General features: G+C 50.6%; 1 protein-coding gene across 1 annotated transcript in view; it reads left to right on the forward strand.

Moving 5' to 3' along the window:
* Positions 1 to 17,017: 17,017 nt before the first annotated feature.
* PLEKHG4 (pleckstrin homology and RhoGEF domain containing G4) overlaps positions 17,018 to 22,747 on the forward strand; it is a 213,395-nt gene continuing 207,665 nt past the window's right edge. The window contains exon 1 of the mRNA XM_074968423.1: positions 17,018 to 17,174. Coding sequence (XP_074824524.1) covers positions 17,052 to 17,174 — 123 coding nt within the window. The 5' untranslated portion in view covers positions 17,018 to 17,051. The remainder of the gene's footprint in view (positions 17,175 to 22,747) is intronic.

The following is a 22,747-nucleotide window of genomic DNA, read 5'->3' on the forward strand; positions in this document are numbered from 1 at the left end:
GGATACAACAGGCCTTTGGGATATTTTTCTCAGTGAGGTCTAATCTAGTGAGTAAACACCACCAGCATCCCTTCTGTCTATCACAAGCACATTCAACGGTCTTTCTGCACCTGCTGAGGTGGTAGTTGAAGCATTCCTTGATGCTGTTGACGTAGGCAGTGTGCAGCCTCATGAGGCGGGGGAGCAAGGGGTAGGCTGGGTCGCCCAGGATCACCATTGGTATTTCAACATCACCAGTGGTAATTTGCTGGTTGGGAAGGAAAGTCCCTGCTTGCAGCTTTCTGAACTGTCCTGTGGTCTTAAAAGATGCGAGCGTCATGCACCTTCCCTGACTAGCCCACACTGATGTCCGTGAAGCATCCCTAGTGATCCACCAGTGCTTGCATAACCACAGGAAAACAAGCTCTTTCTGTTGATGTACTCTGTGGCAAGGTGGGCTGGTGACAAAATAGGGATATGTGTGCCATCTATTGCCCCACCGCACTTCAGGAACCCTATAGCTGCAAATCCATCCATGATGTTCTGCAAATTGCCAAGAGCCACAGTCCTGTATAGGAGGAGACAAGTAAAGGCCCTGCACACTTGCATGACAGTGGCCCCCGCAGTGGATTTTCTAACTCCAAAATGACTTGCCACAGAGCAGTCGCACAAAGCTTGCACACAGAGCAGTGCACAGTGTGCAAGCTTCCACACTGTGCACTCGCCACTCGCGTCTCCACTCTCAGTCCAGCTCTCTCTCTGCTGTCCCTGTGCTGGAGGGCTTGGGTGAGCTCCGGGCACCGATCTAGGAATGTGGCCTTGCGGCAAGAAGTTCTGTACCCCGCTGCTCATCATTCCAAACCTGCATTGCGATATGATCCCACCAGTCAGGGCTCGCTTCTTGGGCCCGGAAGCGGGGTACTGCTGTCCACAGCCAGTCCATTAATGCCACCAACAACCTTGAATTGTTTTTCCCAGCTTCCCTTAGCTGTCTGTCAAAGAAACTGTCATGCCCCCTGTTGTTGCAGTTCTTCCGGCAGCGCTGCAAATACTGGAGGATCATTCATCCTGTGTTTGCAACACTCATGACAATAGTGCACAGCTGTGCAAGCTCCATGCTTCTGTCAAAGATGGTGGACAGCGACAAGTGCATCACCGTTCGTGGGATTTAAAAGAAAGGCACAAAAATTGTGACATCGGGATGGCATTATGGGATGGAGAACATTGCATGATGGGAACTTGACCTCTTGCTCCGAGCCTCCCCCCAACTCATGGGTACTCCATCATGCGTTGTGACAATTCCCCAGAAGGCACTGTGCTGGAGGGTGGCGCGTGGAACGCTGGGATGCTTACTCACAGTGCACTGCACATTGCATCAACCCAAGCACTCCTGGTGAGTACATACAGTGCTGATGCAAGCGGCCAAGCATGCATGCACAGGAGTAATACACTAACTACGGCAGCTTTACACCAGTGTGATGTGTGTTGACCAAAGTCTGTAGAGTAGACATGGCCTGAGATGCTCAAGACAGGGCTGTACTCTATCCCTCCTAATTTACACACTGGGCTGCTGGGCCAATCCAGATCGACTGGGGATTGTCATGCTCCTGTACCAGATCTGGACTGGTCACAGAGCTTGCTTTTTATACACCCCAACTGTGTTCATCACAAGATCCTTGAATGCTCTGCCAGGTATGGCTGAGGTTCCTTCAAATATGATATTTTACACACAGCACCACCTAGTGGCTGAATGGTACAATACAATTGAGCATTCCATTACATCTCCCCCTTTAAGCTCTACTCTCCTACAATTTGCAATTTACACTGTAAATATGCTGACTTTGAAGTTCAGTAGGGATCAGTCTGTTAAGCGTCTTTGAATCATACTCGTTTTCTAATTACACAACTCGAATGCATAACAACTTGATCATCTGGCTGTCCATTAGTTGCAATGGCCGGCAGTGGTTGGTTTGTAATCTGAGTCGTCGTCATCTTGTTCTGCATCTGCCATCTGTAAAGTTTGCTCTGTTGATTGTTCTTTCCGAGGAACAAACTGTAGATGTTGATAGTTTCTGTTGAACTCTCCACTGTTGTTCTCAGTCACATGCTGTATGATCTGGGCACTGAATTCTTTTGCTTTATGACAGATGGAGAAGTCCATCCCTTTTCTCCAACCAATTTGACATGAACACAGTCACCAGGTTCTAGACCTGGCAGTTCTTTAACTGAGTGATATCTGTTGCAAAAGTGTTCATAAGATTTCATTTGCCTTTTTATCTAATTTTGCTACTCTCTTCATGTCTGGCTACTTGGAGATTCTTTCCCAAAGTTGGAACAGTAGTTCTGACTTGTCTTCCCATCAGGGGCTGTGCTGGACTATATCCAGTAGCTGCTATTGGCATTGATCTGTAGTTCAGAAGAGCAAAGAATGGTTGGATTTTCTTGGCTGTCTGTACAGCTCACTTTGCTCTCCGTTCACTTGTGAGTAACGTGGGCTCCAAGTAATTAGATCAAAATCATATTTTGTTTGGAATGACTCAAATTGTGCTGCAGTGAATTGTGGTCCATTCTCCATCACGAGTTGTTCTGGAGTACTGTAATGAGCAACAGTGCACTTCTCTGTCTCGATAACACAGCAACATGTTCTGTCTTTCCAGTACATTGTTTCTATATACCACTATGATCAGGTAATGATGTCCTCTGAATTTGCATAAATCTGCAACTAGTCTCTTCCAAGGTCTCCCTGTGGCACCTGTGTCTGATGCATTATGTTGAGGGTATAGTCTAGTAATTTTAAGGAAGGACCAGAGACTGATGGATAAGAACAGAAGTTCCAATTCTTCCCTGTCCTGAGATTCCCAAACTGCCCTGACCATCAGAGGTTCCAACTTTTCCCAGCGCCGGTGGGTGCTCAACCCCCCAGCCCCACCCCGACTCCACCCCTGCCCTGCCCCACCCCCATTCTAACCCCTTCCCCAAAGTCCCCACCCCCTCCCTGCTCCTATTGGACCCCTTCCCCAAATCCGCGCCCTGGCCCCGCCTCTTTCCCTAGCTCCCTGCATTCCCCCTCCTCCCCCCTCCCTCCCAGCGCTTGCTGCCACAAAACAGCTGTTTCACAGCAGGAAGCGCTGGGAGCTAGGGGAGAAGTGGGGAAGGCGCGCTCAGGGGAGTTGGCAGAGGCAGAGGTGAGCTGGGGCGGGGCGGGGAGCTGCTGGTGGGTGCAGAGCACCCACCAATTTTTCCCCGTGGGTGCTCCAGCCCCGGAGCACCCACAGAGTCGGCGCCTGTGCTGACCATATCCCCAGCACAAATTATAACAGCTTTGCAGTTGCTCAAATTGACATCAGCTGACAAGAGTCTCCAAGTGACCATTGGAGAGTTGCTGAACTTCTCCCTCTCACCCCAACCACTGGGTGATAGTGTGATGAGCATGGGAGATACTCGGATAAATTGAAAAAAAAACCCTCTGTCCCTATGTGCTAGTTTGCTATTGTGCTGGAGGTTGTATGATCATCAGGGGTCCTTCCTGCAGATGCTGACAGCATGTAGACTGGAAGAGAAGACCAACACTTCTAGCAGCCACTCCTTCACCCGTAATTGCTGTACACAGCAGGGAGCCTATTGCTTTGAAATCCACGCTCTCCCCCCCCCCCCCCCCCTCGGTGAAGATGCGTACACCTGCCTGGACCAGGACCAGGGGTCCAGGGCAGACAAAGGAAGTTTGAAATGAATAAATGTTAACTCAGAGGCACAGCCTAAGAGAGAGCATCTGCAGAGATGCAGCCTCGACCTCTGACTCCTCAGAAGGTGTGGCTGGGACAAGGAAAGGGCAAGGTTGGATGTCTTTCTAAAATATCTGCTCTAGGAATTATTTTGGGGCAGTTCTCTGGCTGGTGTTATACAGGAGGCCAAACTAAATGATCACAATGGTCCCTTCTGGCCTTGGAATCTATGAGTCTATGAAGTTTAAGGTGAGATAAGATGCATTTGGGCTTTTGTTATTTTAAGCCTTCTCTCTGCTTGTGATGTTCCCAGGGATAAATAAACCACACTCTGTTTTGAACAAGCTGTTCACAATTTCCAGAAAGGATTCTAGAGCAGGGGCCAAAACCACTTGAACCTGCTGGAGCTAGTATGGCTGGGAAAAGGGGGTGCTGTGATCCAGCAGTCTTGTCAAATTTGAGGTGTACCCTAGGATTCTATTCTGAGAGAAGCAGAGGTGTAGGCCTCTCAGGGAGAGCAATGCCCACAGGGAGACTGGGACAGAGGTCACAAGTGCAGCTCACCCCTGAACTGTAACAAGCACAAAGTGGCCAGAAGAGGGGTGAGAACATGGACCAGAATCTACAATGTCTATTGAGCTTCATGCTTCAGGGCATAGGCTGACCACTTGCTGAGGTCAGGAGGAGATCATCTGTATAGGATGGTATTGCACAGCCAGGTGTGTCATGTTTTCCACCTTCCTCAGCAGCCTCTGGTATTGTCCACTGAGTGCGAAAAGATCCCTGATTAGCGGGACCAGGTATCACCGTGGGAGGGTGCGGATTAGTCCTCAGAGAGCGGTATAATGTAAATGCAAGACATGTCAAGGGTACACAGTATAATTTAGATACTCACACATCAGGAATACCCTGTATTAGCTGAGAACCAGTCTATGATCAAGTAAGTAACCACAGGCTCAGGATGCCAGGCACAAACTATCAGTATTAAGGCTGTGCGTTTAACCTCCCCTTCTGCATTTCCTGTCATGTGAGAGCTTAACTCTACAATGTGGCAGCTGCTTCACAGTGGGCTCCTCCACACTGCACTTGAATAACCTTCCGGGAAATGTTGTATAAAGGGACCAGAAGTCCTCAGAGAAGAGCGCCCACAAATGTTTGGGGTTTAGTAATAACTAGTCCTGATTGCCAGTGTCTAAACCTGTTACTTCATCCGAGGGACTAATTTGTTTAAGTTGTCAAACTTCCTTTTTGAGAGAAGCCTGTGAAATAGTTTCCAGCAGAGATGTCAAACCCGTTGGCTCAAGACACAGTAATTTACTCTCTGTGATTTCCTTTTCCATAGTACAGTACATCTCCAGGGTTTTCAAATCACTATCTGGGAGGTTGAAGTCAGTCTTAATTACATCCCCCCTGCCCTCACCACATGCCATTTCATGTCCATGTCGGATGTCTTGGGCTAGCTAAGGTTTCTGTTCATTCATTATTCGAGTTTCCCTCCTTTATGAATTGAGGTTCTTCCATAGATTAGATATTTCTTAAATACCTTTTTAATACCCTGGTCCTTTATTTTCAGTCCAGACTGCAGCAGGAGTCCAGTTTGTGTGGGACTGTTCTAATCCTTATACCATTGTACAGATTTGTACAATGACCATCAGAAGCTGGGACTGGATGACGGGGATGGATCACTCAATAAATTCCCCTGTTTTGTTCATTCCCTTTGAAGCATCTGGTTGGAAGACAGGATACTGGGCTAGATGGACCATTGGTCTCACCCAGTATGGCCATTCTTATGTATCTATCAGCCTAAAAATACGAACACATATCTATGGAAAATAACGTTAACATGCCAAACCACAAGAACAAATGGCCAGACTCTTGTTCTCTGAGACTGGAGTCATGCAATAATGCAATGGTTCTTCTCATCAGGTTACGGCCCGATACTTTCAACCTTGTAATAGTTATTATAATGCAATCCAATCAGTGGGCTGCCTGAGCATCCCAGACCTATCATTTTGCACACGAGGCCTCTCATTGTGGTTCCATCTGAAATATGTTTTTTTCCAGGGTGATTTACATTCACACATGCCCAGCCCTGGCCTGGTTTTCAGAGATGCTGAGGGCTCAGAGCTCCTGCTGAAGTTAATTGAAGTTGTAAGATTGTGAGTTGCTCGGTACCTCGGAAGATCAGACTATTTAGGTATAAAGTGTGTTTTCACAACACAGAAGAATATAATTTAGATACTAAGTGATTGACACTGTGTCTCCTTTCCTCTATATATTTCCAAAGTGGATTCAGTATTCTCAGCCTCAGGAATTCAACAGTCATGAACTTAACCCCCCAAATCACGAGATTAACTTTAAATTTATGAGATTTAAAAAATATAATACATTTTATGTGAGTGTGACAGGGTGTACCAGGCCCAGAGGCTTCCTGCTGGAGGCCTCGGGGTTCTACCACACCCCATCCCAGAAAGGAGCAATAGAGGTCCTCCATGCGGCCTAGAGTGGTTGCAGGGAGCAGCCAATCAGAGCCCAGGGTGGCCATATAAATGGAGCTGCAGAGCTAGAGTCAGGCAGTTGCTGCCTGGAGCTGGAGGAGAATGGATGATGTTCCTGGATGGCTGAGTGAGCTACAGGGTCGCAGACAAAGCAGTTGCTGGCAGGGACCAGGGGAGCAAGAAGGAGCTCTTGGGTGGCTGCTGGGATTGAGCCCAAGACCACAGCCCTACGGTGAAGCGTTGGTGAAGGCTGGAGCCACGGGGAAGTGACCCAGGGAACTGTAGCCACAGTTTGTTAAAGGAGACACAACAGCATGTGGCTGCTAGTGATAGGGCCCCTGGGCTAGGACCTGGGTCTCTCCCATTAGCCACTGGGGAAGTGGCCTGAATATTGGAGTGCATTGGACTTTGATACATCCCTAGAAGAGGAACTGAACGACTTAGTGGCCCAGCTGCGGGCAGAAGGGCCCAGAGAAGGCGAAACCATTGCCTCCAGGGAGAAAGCCCAGGGGGTATGGCTCAATTCCAGGGCTGGGCCTGTGAAAAGACTGCAGACTGAGACTTTTACTGTTGAACTGTTTAGCCTGGAAGGGGTTTGGTTTTGTTGAAAGCCCACCGACTGTGTGTGTGACTTGGCCAAAGGGTTGAGTTATCGAAACCACCTGAGAAACCACCAACAGGGGTCACCATAAACAGAGAGATGCAGACACATGTGCGAACAAGGAGGCACTCACGAGAAGTGAGTGCCTCCCTGTTACAGCGGTGGGTTTTGGGTTTGTTTGTTCGTTTTTTTGGCCATTTGATTTCAGAGCCTTTAGGTCACACTCAGGTCATGTTTTCCAGTTCTCTGCAACTACAGGGTCTAGAAACGTTTTCATAATGGAAGCTGATTCTCACCTATTCACCTGATTCCAGGAGCTGAGACTTTACCAAAAAGACCAAATATTGTGAAAATCGCAATGAAATCACAAGAGTTGGCAACACAGATTTTTTAAGTGATAATGGGGGAAAAACATAGCAGAGCAGAGAAAAAATGAAAAAACTAAAGAAAAAGCCCCCCAAAGATGTTCGCCTGATTGTACCTGGTAAGACGCATTCTTTTTAAATTGTTAGTCCACGCTCCATTACTTTCTGCTGCTTTCTCTTTATCCTATATCCTCATATGCTGCCAGGCTGACTGTTCAGAGGGGCGGCACACGAAGAGAAAATCCTATTGAATAAAATCTCTCTGATTTATCCTAGAACACACACACACATTATTCCCCAGGCCCAGAATAGAGCACTTATTTTAGCAAGTTTGCTTTGAGGCACTAAACAGAATTTTTCAGTGTTCTAACATTACAATAATCTACTTTATCACGCATGGGCGTTCATTTAATATATTTTTTTTAAGATCTTCTTAAAAATATATTCTGAACAATTTTCTATAGTGTAAGCAGATGCTAGCCTGCTTAATTCAACCTTCTTTTAACTGCATTTATAGTTAAGAGGCAGATTTTTAACAGTGAAAGTTTTTAACCATCGGAACAACTTACCTTTTCAATCACTCAGAGCTTTTAAATCAAGACTGGATGTCTCTTTCTGCCCTAGCTCATCCCTGGTCACTAACTGGGTGGGATTCGTTTGCCTCCCTCCCCTTGCATTGCTAGTTTACTGCCCTTCCTCTCTTAGCTGGCTGGGATTTTCTGGCCTGTGTTGTGCCCAAGGTCAGACTAGATATTTCACAATGGGCCAGACTAGCTTTAAATTGCCTGACGCTCTACATGTGTACATAACAGACTCTTTGGTATTTGCAGTGTGGTGGGTTTGTTAATAAGATGCACACTGGTATGAATTATTTGTTGAATGCTATAATGGTCCCTCCCCCTCGGGTCTGGAGGGAGATCACTCCGCCTCACTATAGCATGTGACAGTAGCCTCGGCTCTAGCCCTCTGGGCAGGTGGAGCAACACACAGTCTGTGGCTTGCAGGTTCTTGGCCAGGGCACAAGGGATGGGGCTCGAACTCCGCAAACCCAGATGGCGTTGCCCAGGCTCCGTCTGCAGCCCCGGGTCCCTGTTGGCAAGCCTAGTGTGGGCTGGGAGATGGGCAACTATGCAGTGCTAATATCCCCAATGTAAATGCTTCGCTCTCCACCCCATTTACAGGGAATAGCTTCCCACCGTCAGCCAGAGACTCCTCCTCCCCTCTGCACCGCTACCCAGAGACTCCCTCGCTTTTCCATCCCCAGAGCTGCCCGGCCCAGGTCCCGCTCTCTGTCCCAGGCCTGGGCAGTGCAGCAGGGGGCAGGGGTTGACCTTCTGGAGGGTGGCTGGGACGCATAGGTGCCAACTTCTGGTGGTGCTGGTAGGTGCTCGACCCCCACTCTGCCCCCGGCCCTGGCCCTCCCGCCCCCATTCCAACCCCTTCCCCAAAGTCCCCGCCCCAACTCCGCCCCCTCCCTGCCCCATTCGACTCCTTCCCCAAATCCCACCCTGGCCCCACCACTGGGAGGTAGGTGGAGGAGCGGGGACGCGGCGCGCTCAGGGGAGGAGGCAGAGGAGCGGGGGGGGGAGCTGCCGCTGGGTGCAGAGCACCCACTAATTTTTCCCCGTGGGTGCTCCAACCCCTGGAGCACCCACAGAGTCGGCGTCTAGGCTGGGAAGGAGACAATGCTCAGGTGAGCAGGAGGGGTGAACAGGCATCTGGGCACAGGAGCAGCTTAGCTCCAGCATGAATGGAGGTGGCAAGACAGTGCCTCCATCCAATGGCATAGAGGAGATATCCCTGGCAAGAGAGAGGGGCATCCGAGGGTCCAGTCCCCACCCGGGACCCACACCCACAGCTTCTAACTTAGCAGCCAACCCAGCTGAGGCTACCCCACTGCACCAACCCAGGTGCAGGGGCCATGCCAAGAACCAGCCCCAAACCAGCCACTGGAAAGACTGTTGCTTCTGCTCCCCACTGAGCAGCACTACGGTAGCCAGCCCCATCACCACCTGAATGCCCCTGCAGCTAGCCCAGCACCCCCTGAAGGCCCCCGACAGCGACACCCACTGCCCCGTGAATGTCCCCCTGAAGTGAGCCCCGGCACCCCCATCATGGCCCCTATGATGGGGTCATAGCACAGCCGGGGAGCACTGGCATCAGTAGCAAGGCTTAGCTGCGCTGAGTACGTATCCCCAGGGCCTGGAAGGGTTTGGGCTCTGGGCAGCTAGCCCATGGTGGTGGTACTGTGACTACATGACTATTCTTAGCATGAAGTCAGCTAGCGTTAGAGAGAGAGAGAGAGAGAGAGTGTGTGTGTGTATGCGAGCTGGGAATCACACCCCTAGCTCACAGTGTAGACAGACCCTAGGACAGGCCCTCCTCGGTGGGAGGAAACGACCTATGGTGAGGGGAGAACTCTATGTTTGGAGACCAAATGCCACCTCCCTGCCTCCCTCCATGGCGTGTTATCCTTCGCATGACTTCACCAGCTCCGGGCGGACTCAGCTGGGTGTTCAGCTCTGCGGTATGTGTGCTGCTCTGATTGCAGGGTAAGCCAGGGATGCATGAGCTCAGCTCACTCAGGACTGATAATGAAGACCAGATTTGTCCTGGGCAGTTGCTCTCGCATAGCACTGCAGGTCGGAGGCAGCGTGGCTGGGAAAGGCAGTGCCTCTGTGCCGTGGGCTGCGTACCACGGGTTTTTCGGCAGCTTGATGCTCAAGTCTCCTGCCTTTCGTTGCCGCTGGCTGGTCTGATATTTGAGCAGTGACTGTTTCCAGGCTCCACATGGAACAGGTCACTTTCCTCTGACAGGGATGGCCCTTAACTGAGAGCGATCCTGAATTGGAAGCTGTGTCGTGTCCTCTGCTGGCTTAAGAACAGGCTTTTCTCCAGTCCCTGTGCAAGCGAGGGGACAGCCAGGCTGACGGGATGAATCGGATCTGAGTGTTGTGTTTGCATTCCCTCCCCTTCGGGGTTTCTGTGTTTGCCTGGAGACACACACTCCATTGTGGAATTCCCAGTGCTGATGGACTCTCTCCCTGTGCCCGCGTGCCGCGCTGGCTGCACCTGGGGCCTGTTGCTGTCACGGTCAGGAGGGAGGCTGGGGCCGTATTGAGTGCACCGTCCACCCGATTTGAGAACCCTGCTTCGGCCAGAGGAGAACAGAGGCGCCTGTTACACCACGGTACCTGGCATCCCAGGGAAAAGGCAAAGCTCCCTTGAAGGTACACAAGGGGGCCTGGGCACTGTCTGCTGTTTCTCCTGCTTGCCCTGCATTCTGACCCCCGCTGCAAGGCAGGCTTAGTCCCAGGTGAGAAGGGAACTGTGGCATGCGTGGCTGGGGAGAATGGAGGTCCCTGGGGCGCTGAGGACCCTCACCCCAGCCGTGTGCTCTCAGTACAGAATAACAAGCCTTTGCTTGTCTTGTCAATACAAATGTTCCGGGAGAAAAAATGGGTTTGACATGAAACCCCGTCTCCAGCACGGCTTGAGTGCTATCATAACAACTCCAAGAGCCTGCTGGGCAATCTGCCCCTCCCTTCCCTTCCTTGAGCTGAAAGGGAACAAGGGTATTAGTTAAACTCTTATTCATCTGTGCCGAACGTCGGCCACAGCCTGCTCCTCCTCCCAGAGAAAACAAGGGAGAAGCAGAAGCAGGCCTCTATACTCTGCTCCCCTAGTCTTATGCAGGCCGGGAGTGAGGGGAAGACGTTTAACGATGGACTCAGGAGTCTGCAGAGATGGCTGACCATCCCACCGCCGGGCCATCACCCAAAGAGCCAGCGGCTGTGTCAATCAGCCAGCCTTTAACCAAATACTGGCTAGTCCTCTGAGTTTGGGGGTGGAAGGAGGAGGGTGTTAGCTTGTTCTGCTGGCTCCTAGAACGTCACTGTGTGAGCGACCCTGAGTCTGCTGGTGCGATGGTGCCCAGCCAGTGCAGAGAGGTTAACGCGGAGGAGAGGCTGCCATGGTACGACTGTCCTGGCACAGGAAGTTTTAACTCCGAGAAAAGTCAGCGATGTTGTTGAATGCTCGCGTTTTCGATATGGATAATGTCACTTCCTTACGCTTTGTGTTCTGGCAAGTGTTCTCATCCCGCCAGGGCATGTCTTCACCACTGAGCTAGCATGGGGGGACTGGCACCTGGCTTAGCCTCGCCTGGGTGGGAGCGCCAGACTTGAGTTAGCGCGTCCGCACTGGTGCTGTGCTCTCCTGTGTGTGTCGGCTAGGTCTCCTGGGGGCGCACGGGGCTTTGTGCTGCAGTGAGCTGGGATGTCCATTGATTAATTCCCAGGGAATTGTGGGGGAACCTGTCTGTTCTTCTGGGCACGGGGGGGGGAAGTGTGAGGGGGCAGTGTCAGCACCCGAGTGGCTTAGTCTGCGTGCTCGCTGCAAAGTGGGCAGGTTACCGGCCCCAGGGACAGTGGGACGGGGCTGTACTAAGCGCACTTGTACAGGTTACCAGCCCCGGCCAGGCCAGTTAGCCCAGTGTAAAGCACCACCACACTGGGGTGAGAGGGTTTTGTGTGTGGATGGGATCAGTGTCGGGGGGCGAGACCCGAGTAAGAGCCCCCAGTGAAGGCAGACCCTGCCAGAGAGCCACACTGAAGCACCGGCTGCAGAAGGGAACTGAGGAGGCCCCCGGGGCTTACGGTGACCAGATATCCCGATTTTTATCGGGACAGTCCTGATATTTGGGGCTTTTTCTTATACTGGCAGCTATTACCCCCACACTCTGTCCCGATGTTTCACACTTGCTGTCTGGTCACCCTGCCAGGGCTGCCGGCTCTCATGGTGTTCTCGCAGGGGTGGGATTTCGGCCGGGCTGCATCCAGTCTGCAGTGTTGCGAGGAGGTTCAGCCCGCTAGTGAACCTGAGCCCTCTGATTGGCTGCCTGCTCCAGGTGCCCACCTCCTGGGGCAGAGCAACCAATCGGAGCTGTTGCAGGACAACCCCTCGCCCCCACCCCACGCACGGACATTGTTCTCACAGGAAGGGGGAGGGATCTAAAGCGCCCAGCAGCTCAGGACAGCTCTCCCCCTACCCCCCACTCCATGAGCAATGGGGACGGGACAGTGCCTCTGCCCTTCCCCCACGTCTCCCTCTCCCTCCTGCCGCACCCACTGCGGGAGGGGCGGGAGCAGGGTGAAGTGCCCCAGAAGGAGCAGGGGAGGAGGTTGGGGGCAGAACCGATGGCATGGGGGCTGAGCGAGGGCAGAATTCATTGCAGGACAGGGACAGGCAGAGGTGAGGGGACAGCTTCTGCAACTGGGAATCACCTCACTCAATCCATCTGGGAGCGCTGGCCGCACTAATCCTCTCACACACACACTGGGGATGGGCAGGGGAGTTAAACGGCAAGAGACAGACCAACAAACTCTGAACAGTCCTTTTGAAAAACTCATGAGTTCTAGTCTCCTGAGGCTGGCCATACTGGTCCACCTTTCTGGCTGGAAAACCTTCCCTTGATGAGTCCTGTATTTTCCAGAGGTTTGTTGCACATCTCCTTTTGTGGTTAGCTTTTGTCATGGGGGGACAGAGCTAAGTTTGTGTAATAGCATTCAGCTACCCTCTAAGGCAGTGGTTTTCAAACTTTTTTTCTGGTGCCCCAGTTGAAGAAAATTTTGGATGCCTGTGACCCAACAGAGCTGGGGATGAGGGGTTTGGGGTGTGGAAGGAGCTCAGGGCTGGGGCAGGGGGTTGGGGTGCGGGAGGGGTCAGGACTCTGGGCTGGGGCTGGGGATGAGGGGTTTGGGGTGTGGGAGGAGCTCAGGGCTGGGGCAGGGGGTTGGGGTGCGGGAGGGGTCAGGACTCTGGGCTGGGGCTGGGGATGAGGGGTTTGGGGTGCAGGAAGGGGCTCTGGGTTTGGGGGGTGCTCAGGGCTGGGGCAGGGGATTGGAGTGCGGGTTGGGGTGCGGGCTTACCTTGGGTGGCCCCCGGTCAGCGGCGCAGGGGGAGTGCTGAGGCAGGCTTCCTGCCTGTCCTGGCACCCGGAAGCGGCCAGCAGCGGGTCGGTTCCTAGGTGGAGGCACGCAAGCAGCACCGCATGGCTCTTGCCCACAGGCACCGCCCCCCCAGCTCCCATTGGCAGGGAAGCGGCCAATGGGAGTGCGGAGCCAGTGCTCGGGGTGGGGGCAGCATGCGGAGCACTGTGGGCCCCCCCGCCTAGGAGCTGGACCTGCTGCTGTCCGTTTCCGGGGCGCAGCACGGTGTCGGCACAGGCAGGGACTAGCCTGCCTTCACCGGGCAGCACCACTGACGGGACTTTTAACGGCCCAGTCGGCGGTGCTGACCAAAGCCACCAGGACCTGGTGCGGACCAAAGCCACCAGGACCTAGTGCCTTCCATTCCGCGACCCAGTACTGGGTCGCGACCCGCAGTTTGGAAACCACTGCTCTAAGGAACCAGCCTAGAGTTCAGCTGAGGACACACCATTGTTAGCCACTATACTAAAGCTTTGTTTCAGTTTCTTGGGGAATTCAGAGTGAAACCACATTCTGTAATATGTGTATAACCACCAGATCGCCTAGTCTGACCTCTTGTCTATCACATTCCACCCAGCACCTGCACACCAAACCCCACAACCACAATGAGACCAACTATTACAACCCACCAGAGACAGAGCTATTGTGTGCCACAGGCAGAGAACAGGAGGGACCCAGGTGAACCAATGCCTGAGGCCCTGCAATGTCAGGGGCATGATTAGGTGAGATAGATGCAGACGATCCTGGCAGGTGACCCACACCGTACACTGTAGAAGAAGGTGAAACCCCTCGAGGTCATTGCCAGTGTGACCTGGGGGAAAAGTCCTTCCTGCCCCACATATAGCAATCAGCTAGTCCCTGCGCATGTAAGCAAGAACCAGCCAGCCAAGTGGCAGAGACAGAGAATGAATGCTCCATGCTGCCTCAGAGTCCCACCCTCCCCAGCCCAGTGTCCCATGCCCAGCCGTGGCCATCCCTGGTACTTTCATAGTTCAGCCACCCTTCGAAGTGGATTCTGCTGATGATTATCCCTCAAAGCAAAGTTTATTCAAACTGTCAAGAAGGCGACATGGGGTCTGGTGGGGAAGGTGGCTCCATGCTCTATCTTGTCCCCTGTTTACGCTGAACTGCAGCTCTGCCTCGACTCCTGCCATTTCTCCCTCTCGTGACCTGAGGACCCTGGTTATCACTTACGTGTCGCTTGAGGTAAACACACATTCCTTTGTTTAGGAGAGAGCTGTTTCACAACTTGTGTGCTTATAACATCATACATGGGGAATTCGTAACTGTCCATAGACTGTTGCTACATATGTTTTGCCTTGATATTATTGACCAGGATGTTCTTAGTTTTCAAATGACACCTCACAAGCCATATTTTCTACAAAGATTATTACAATAGTGTGTGGCGGGATGAACATAGGGATGGTTTCAGTCATATCTACTTTGTCCCAGCATGGTGCAGATGACACAGGCTCGTCGTATGGTGGCGATGTTCTTTCCTTTTCACTAGTCTCTCTGGAGCATGTTAAACAGAAGCTACTAAAGTGAGGCATTTTTTAAATCAGTAGCTTCAGCGAACTTGCACCCAAGAGTTTTAAAAGAGCTGGCTGGACTGTTAATACTGATTTTCAATAAGACAAGTGCCTTGGGGGTCTCAAACTCAGGCCTGTAGACTTACCAGACTACAGATATTGCTATGCTGTCATATAGCAGCAGCTAGAACCAGCTTGTACTCTACTCCCCATGACCTACTGTGGGCACAGACCATGGGAAGTCCCGCCTCAAGGGCTCTGACAGGCAGCAGCCTCATGGCTCCTGATTGGATCTCTGCCCTATATAAGCCCAAGAAGTTCCAGGAAGTAACCAGGCCACAGTGAGGATCTTTTGTAGCTGCTATGACTGTTCTTGCTCTTGAATGTCTGGTTTTGACAGCTTGATTTGTACCTTGCCTCCTGGCCTGGAACCTGAGTCAGACCCTTGGTATTTACCTTGGCCTGAAACCTGATTATGAACTCCTCTGCCACTCCAGCTTCAGGTTTGACCCTGTGGCTGGAAGTTGAAACTAGATGAATCTAGCCTGGGAATAAGGTATACGTTTTTCACAGTCAGTAATTAATCATTAGAGCAGCTTACCAAGGTTTGTGGTGGATTCTCCATTACTGACCATTTTTAAATCAAGATTGGATATTTTTCTAAAAGATCCACTCTGGGAATTATTTTGGGGCAGTTCTCTGGCCTGTGTTTTATGGGGGGTCAGACTAGAGGATTCCAATGGTCTCTCCTGGCCTTAGAATCAATGTGGGGGAGAGAGGGGGTGTAGAGAGAGAGAGAGATAATACCATATGCAGGTGGAAGTAGGAGGCAGAGTCTGCAGAATTTAATACCAGACCCTGAGGACAGGGTTTCATCTCAGGAGTATGGTGTGTTTGCTGCTGATGACTCTATTCCTTGATTTCTGTTGAGTCCAAGGTCAGTGGCTAATAAAGTAATTACCATTCATGAGGCCCCTAGCTGTGCCTACGTGCGGATACAACAGATCTAGATGGATGGTGCTTCAGGCCCACTGTCAGCCCAGCTGACTCCATCTGGAAACTTAACTGAAATTATCATTAATAGCAATCAACGTGATTGCATGGAAAATAGGGCTTGTCAAACAGACTTGATACCATTTTTACCGAGATTACAAGCTCGGATGATACAGGTAATGTGATAAAATGTACGTGGACTTCTGTGAGGCATTTGACTTAGCACCAGCTGATATTCTGATTTAAAAAACAAATACTATCCCAGATCAATACGGCCAAAATAAAATGGGTTAACGAGTAATTGATTAGATATCAAAACAGGGCTGTTAATGGGGAATGATCAATTAGCAGAGGTGTACCTAGTGGGGTCCCATAAGGGTTGGTTCTTATCCCCAAGCTGTTCACTGTTGTTACGAATGATCTGGAAGAAAACATAAAATCAGTGCGGATAAAGTTTGCAGATCACACGTTCATTGGTGGGCTGACCAATAACCAGCATGGATAGATCACTGACACGGGGCTTAACTGCACAGACGCTTAGTGCTTGACAAGCTGGGCTGGGCCTCTCCCGGTCCTAGCTGTCCCTGTGGACCCTGCTGATGCCCCACTAACCAGTCCCCAGGGCGCTTTGAGCTGCTGCCGTTTCAAAGCAGGGCAGACTAGAAAGCTGAGATCTATGGGGACACGCGGCGCACGACAGGGCAGGTGCGGAGTAGATTTACACCTCCGCCAGCCGCAAACGAATGGCCATGCAGACAAGCCCACGGAGCAGTGTGGGTTGCTTGGGAAGCTGGGTGCAGCTAAGCATGTTTCTTAATATAGCCAAATACAGTCATACGTCTAGGAATAAAGAAGGTTGCTCTCACTTAGCAGATGGGGGACCACGTCCCGGCAAGCAGTAATGCTGAAAAGGGCTTGGGGAGAGGCTGCTGTAGGCATAGGCAAGCTAGGCAGTTGCTGAGGGTGGCCTGTTTCTGAGGGCTTGTCTGCAGTACAGATGCTGCAGCATACAGCTGTGGGGTTGCAGCTGGGCCATGGTGGGTCGCTGGAAGGCATCGTTCGGTCGTGTCTGTAAACCCACCTCCTCGAGCAGCAGTAGCTCGGTCGACAGAAGAATTCTTCCGTTGACTTAGCGGCATCTCTAATGGGGCTTAGGTCGGCATAGCTACGTCTTTCATGAGAATGGACTGACACCGGACGGCCAATGGACCATCCAGCCCAGTGTCCTGTTCTCCGACAGTGGCCAAGGCCAGGTGCCCCCGAGGGAGTGAGCACAACAGGGTGGTCAGTGAGTGACACGTCCCACGTCGCCCGTTCCCAGCTTCATGCACAGCTTCTCTCAGGGGCGTGATTTGGGCAGCACTGGCAGGGATGAGGCCAGTGGGGCTGTCCAGGACAAGGGATAGCCACCAGCCAGGGCTCCAAGGAGCGGGAAGTGGCCACCAGTCGGGCTGTCGGAGAGGTTCTCCCACCCTCTCCCTGCCCCCAGCACAGGTAAGATAACGGCAGGGGCTTGGGTGCTCCTGGTGGCACTGCAAGCACTCCCAGGGCTTCGGCCACAAGCCAATCTGCCTGGCACCTGGCCCCCATAGGCCTCCGGCTGCAGCTGCCACTAGCCTGGACTCATGCTGCAGCCAACAGCAAGGAAGTCAGCTGGAAAGGTGTGGGGGGCATAGTAGGGGGTGGGGATGCTGGGAGGCCAGGCAATGGCTACAGGGTGGGATGGGAGGGTGGGGGGTGCAGGCTGGGTTTGTAGGGTGGGGAGATGGGCAGGCAGGGGGCCAGGCCACGGGATGGGGTGCAGCGTGCCGGGGCTGGGTGTGGAGTGCAGGGGGTGCTGAGTGGAGGGTGTGTAGGGGTGCAGGCTGGGCATGTGGCAGCAGGGGCCAGGAGGGTGGTGCCTAGGTATTATTGTGATTGTGCTGAGCTTCTCCAGGGAAACGGTTGTGGGGGACAGATGGGGAGTGGGTCATAGAATCATAGAATCATAGAATATCAGAGTTGGAAGGGACCCCAGAAGGTCATCTAGTCCAACCCCCTGCTCGAAGCAGGACCAATTCCCAGTTAAATCATCCCAGCCAGGGCTTTGTCAAGCCTGACCTTAAAAACCTCTAAGGAAGGAGATTCTACCACCTCCCTAGGTCCCTGGCCCCAGATATGGAAGAGGAGGAGGCTGGGGAAGGGTTGGATGGGGAGCAGGTCCCTGGTCTCCAGGGAGGGATGCTGGGGGCAGAGGGGAAGTGGGTTCCTGCCATTAAAGTCTAAGGGCGGCAGATTGCCTCTGGACTTAGTGGTTATTGTGCAGACTCAGCTGAACACAAGCTCCCATTGTGATGCTGTGGCAAAAAGAGCTAACACAGTCCTTAGATGTTCTAATAGGGCTATTATCAGGAGATGGTATTGCCCCCCTGTATGGCACTGGGGAGCCCACTACCTTAGACACTTTAAAGAACATGTTGAAAATGCGGAGGGTGTCAAAGAAGAGCTACTAGAATAATTCAGGATCTGGGAAACCTGCCTGGCAGTGACAGGCTTAAGAAGCTATGTCTGTTTAGCTCATCAAAGAGAAAGTTAAAAGGTAATTTGATCACACTCTGAAAGTCCCGACATGGGGAGTTTTTTGATCCGAGAGGGCTCTTGATTCTCACAGACATAACAAGACCCAGTGTCTGGTGGTTAAATCAGCAAAGTTCAAACTGAAAATACGAGGGAGGGCAAATAACCACTGGAATAGGTTCCCAAGAGATATGGTGGGTTCTGCCCTGCCAGAAGTCTTTAAATCAAGATGGGATTTCTCTTTCTAAAAGGCATTCTCAAGCATACATTATGAACATAATGGTCCTTCTGGCCTTAAAATTAGGGCTGTTGATTAATCGCAGTTAACTCATGTGATTAACTAAAAAAAATTAATCGCGATTAATCACAGTTTTAATTGCACTATTAAACGATAGACTACAACTGAAATTTATTACATATTTTTGGATCTTTTTCTACATTTTTAAATATATTGATTTTAATTACAACACAGAATACAAAGTGTACAGTGCTCACTTTATATTATTTTTATTACAAATATTTGCATTGTAAAAATAATAAACAGAATTTGCATCCCCCTTCATGCTCTGGCAACCATTCCAGAGGACATGCTTCCATGCTGATGATGCTTGTTAAAAAAAATAATACATTTAAATAAATTAGTGACTGAACTTCTTGGGAGAGTCTCGGATGATGACCCAGCATGTGTTCTTTGTTTTAAGAACACTTTCACTGCAGATTTGACCAAACGCAAAGAAGGTACCAATGTGAGATTTCTAAAGATAGCTACAGTACTCTAACCAAGGTTAAGAATCTGAAGTGCCTTCCAAAATCTGAGTGGGACGAGGTGTGGAGAATGCTTTCAAAAGTCTTAAAAGAGCAACACTCTGATGTGGAAACTACAGAACCTGAACCACAAAAAAAGAAAATCAACCTTCTGCTGGTGACATCTGACTCAGATGATGAAAATGAACATGCGTCAGTCCACGCTGCTTTGGATTGTTATCGAACAGAACCCATCATGAGCATGGACCCATGTCCCCTGGAATGGTGGTTGAAGCATGAAGGGACATACGAATCTTTAGCGCATCTGGCGTGTAAATACCTTGCAACGCCGGCTACAACAGTGCCATGTAAATGCCTGTTCTTGCTTTCAGGTGACATTGTAAACAAGAAGAGGGCAGCATTATCTTCTGCAAATGTAAACAAACTTGTCTGAGCGATTGGCTGAACAAGATGTAGGACTGAGTGAACTTGTAGGCTCTAAAGTTTTACATCGTTTTATTTTTGAGTGCAGTTATTTTTTGTACATAATTCTATATTTGTAAGTTCAACTTTCATGATAAAGAGATTGCACTACAGTACTTGTATTAGGTGAATTGAAAAATACTATTTCACTTGTTTTTTACAGTGCAAATATTTGTAATAAAAAATAAATATAAAGTGAGCACTGTACATTTTGTATTCTGTGGTGTAATTGAAATCAATATATTTGAAAATGTAGATATCCAAAAATATTTAAATAAACAGTATTCTATTATTGTTTAACAGTGCGATTAATAGCGATTCATTTTTTAAATTGTATGATTAATCACGATTAATTTTTTTAATCGCTTGACAGCCCTGCTTAAAATCTATGAATCAGCTGGGATCTCTGTCCTACATGAACCGGGAGAGAGTCAGGTGGAATGGCTCTGGTGTTTGCATCTGGTCTTGAAAGCAGGTGGTCTCACACCTCCCGACTAACTCTGATAAAGTGTATCCATCCACCTTAAAAATTTCCAATATGTTTTTGGAATGGGTTGGACACATTTTTTTTTCAGAGAGTGGCGGAAGTAACCAGGGGACAGCCACATTAGACGTGATTCTGACCAACTTGGCAGAATCGGCAGCGACTCTGAAGGTGGAAGGCGATTCGGGTGAAAATGACTGTGAAATGATAGATTCATGATTCTGAGGCCAGGGAGGAGTGAGAGCAGCCGAACAAGGACAATGGAGTTCAGGAAAGCCGACTGAAACAGACTCAGAGTACTGGTAGGTAAGGTGTCAGGGGAAGAAAATCTAAGGCGAAAAAGGAGTTCAGGAGAGCTGGCAGTTTCTCAAGGAGACAAAATTAAATGCCCAACTGCAAACTATCCTGATGCAAAGGAAAACCAGGAAGAATAGTAAGAGGCCAATATGGCTCAAGAGTTCTTTAATGACCTGAAAATCAAAGAAATCCCACAAAAAGTGGAAATATAGATGAATTGCTTAACAGGAGTACAAAAGCACAAGCACATAGGGACAAACTCAGAAAGGCTAAGGCAAAAATTGAGTTCTACCTAACGAGGGAAATGAAAGGCAATAATTAGAGGTTCTATAAATACATTAAGGGCAAGAGAATGAAAAAGGAAAGTGGCGGTGCTCTACTCAGTGGGGAAGGAGAGCTAATAACTGATGACATCAAGAAGGCTGAGGTGTTTAATGCCTGTTTTGCTTCAGTCTTCACTAAAATGGTTAATGGTGACCAGATACTCAACACAATTAATATTAACAACAAGGGGGAAGGAACACAAACCAACATAGGGAAGGAACAGATTAAAGAATATTTAGATAAGTTAGATGTATTCAAGTTGACAGGGCCTGATGAGATTCATTCTAGGATGCTTAAGAAACTAGCTGGAGCCATCTCAGAACAGTTAGCAATTAGCTCTGAGAACTCCTGGAGGATGGGTGAGTTCCCAGAGGACTGGAGAAGGGCAAACACAGCACCTATCTTTTAGGGGAACAAACAGGACCCAGGGAATTCTAGATGGGTTGGCCTAACTTTGATGTTTGGAAAGATACTGGAACAAATGTGGAAATGATCAATTTGTAAACACCGAGAGGATAGTAGGGTTATGAGGAATTGGGGAGATCCTGACCAGACAGGTGGTCAGCCATCTTGCTGGAAGATAGACTGGTAGGAAACTACTTTGAACAAAAGGCTGTCGGTCACTTGTTTTATTAAGACCTTAGCCTCTGAAAAGTGTTTTTAACTTATTTGTTTGCATCCAATTCTAACTTTATTCCTTGTACGCAAACTCACTTAAAATCCTCTCACTTTTTGTTTTGTTTTGCTTTTCATCTAAGCCAGCCCAGGGCTGTGTTTGATGTAACGTGAACGTTAACTCTGGTGAATGTGGCGAGATGTGGGGGTTTGGTCTCTCTGAATGGCCCAGCAGAGAGCTGAACACGGCAGAGCACACGGTTTGGGGAAAATCCAGGCCCGCAGGTGTGTTGGGGTCAACGTGCCAGCTGTAACCAGAGTGTGCTGGAGTCAGAGCTGCCTACCCCACAGACACTCAGTGCAGGCTGCTCTTCTAGCTAGGAGCGTCCAGACAAGCACCCCACAGCAGCAGAGCCTTTTGAAGCACTTAGGATTACAGGGCAGGCAGTGACCTAGCCCTCACTGGTCTGGGCTGTACCCCAGAACGTGACGGGGTGTTTCAGTAAGGGCTGCCCAGGCTGTTCCCTGCAGGCCATGGAGAACACACACCTGTCAGGGGGCAGAACTGTCCACCAAACACATCCTGCTTTCAGTCAGGCTTCCTCAATCCCTCCGCTGCTGAGTCCAGCTGGGAGGAAGCACAGCAATGTCAAAGCCAGTAGACAGCTTGATAATGGCACCTCCCTCTGCTGCTGCACTAGCTGCTCTGACTTCTCTGGCTCTAGGCTGCAGCTGTGGGAGGAGATCAGTCTTCCAGGAGCAGAGACGTCCCCGTGTGATCCATCCACATTTCCCTCTGCACAGAAGGACAGGGAGTTGGCTGGCCCAGCCCCAGGAATGAGTAGGGCCAGGGCGGGCCTATGCGATCCACAGGACTCTTCTCCCAGGCATGCAGCCACCCCAGGGGGCTCCTATGGAGCTCTGGCTGGGTGTTAAAACTTCTTTCCTGGGAGGAGACACCCCACTCTGGCAGTGGTAGGTATGGAGTTTGCACCTTAGGGCTCCAGGATTAATCTGGCACTGAGGATGGAGAGTCATGTAGGGTCATATCGGGTTGTGCAGCTGGGAAGGGAGGATGAAGTTAAGACAGGGGACATTTACATGAACTCTCAGGCAAAGCTAGTGGGCTGTGCAAGAGACTCTCCTGGGGTGAGACAAGCCCCTTTGGTGGAGAGGGTCCTTTCGATCTAGGAGGGGACACAGCACTTGTGGCCAGGGGGAAGTACGGCCCTACAGCCAACCTGTCCCAACATTGCGCTAAGTCTGGGTGCCCAGAGAAACGCTGCTGTCCCAGTCCCCAGAAGGGCTGCGGGTTCTCCGCTCCCACTGACATCACTGGGAGCAGCAGGAGGGACAGATCTCTGGTCTGACCAGGCAGCACCTGGGGCAGGACCAAAGGGGATGAGTGTAGGAGGGAGGTAGCCTTAAGCCACATCTGCACTCCACTGATCCTGGGGCTGTCCCTGGCAAAGGCTGCAGCCAGCTGTGCAGAGCCCAGAGACAAAGGGCGTGGGCAGGCTGTCCTTCTCCCAGAGAGGTGGTCTGCTGCACCTGCTCTGCACCC

The sequence above is a fragment of the Natator depressus genome, chromosome 12 (assembly GCF_965152275.1).
Source record: "Natator depressus isolate rNatDep1 chromosome 12, rNatDep2.hap1, whole genome shotgun sequence".
Lineage (NCBI taxonomy): Eukaryota > Metazoa > Chordata > Testudines > Cheloniidae > Natator > Natator depressus.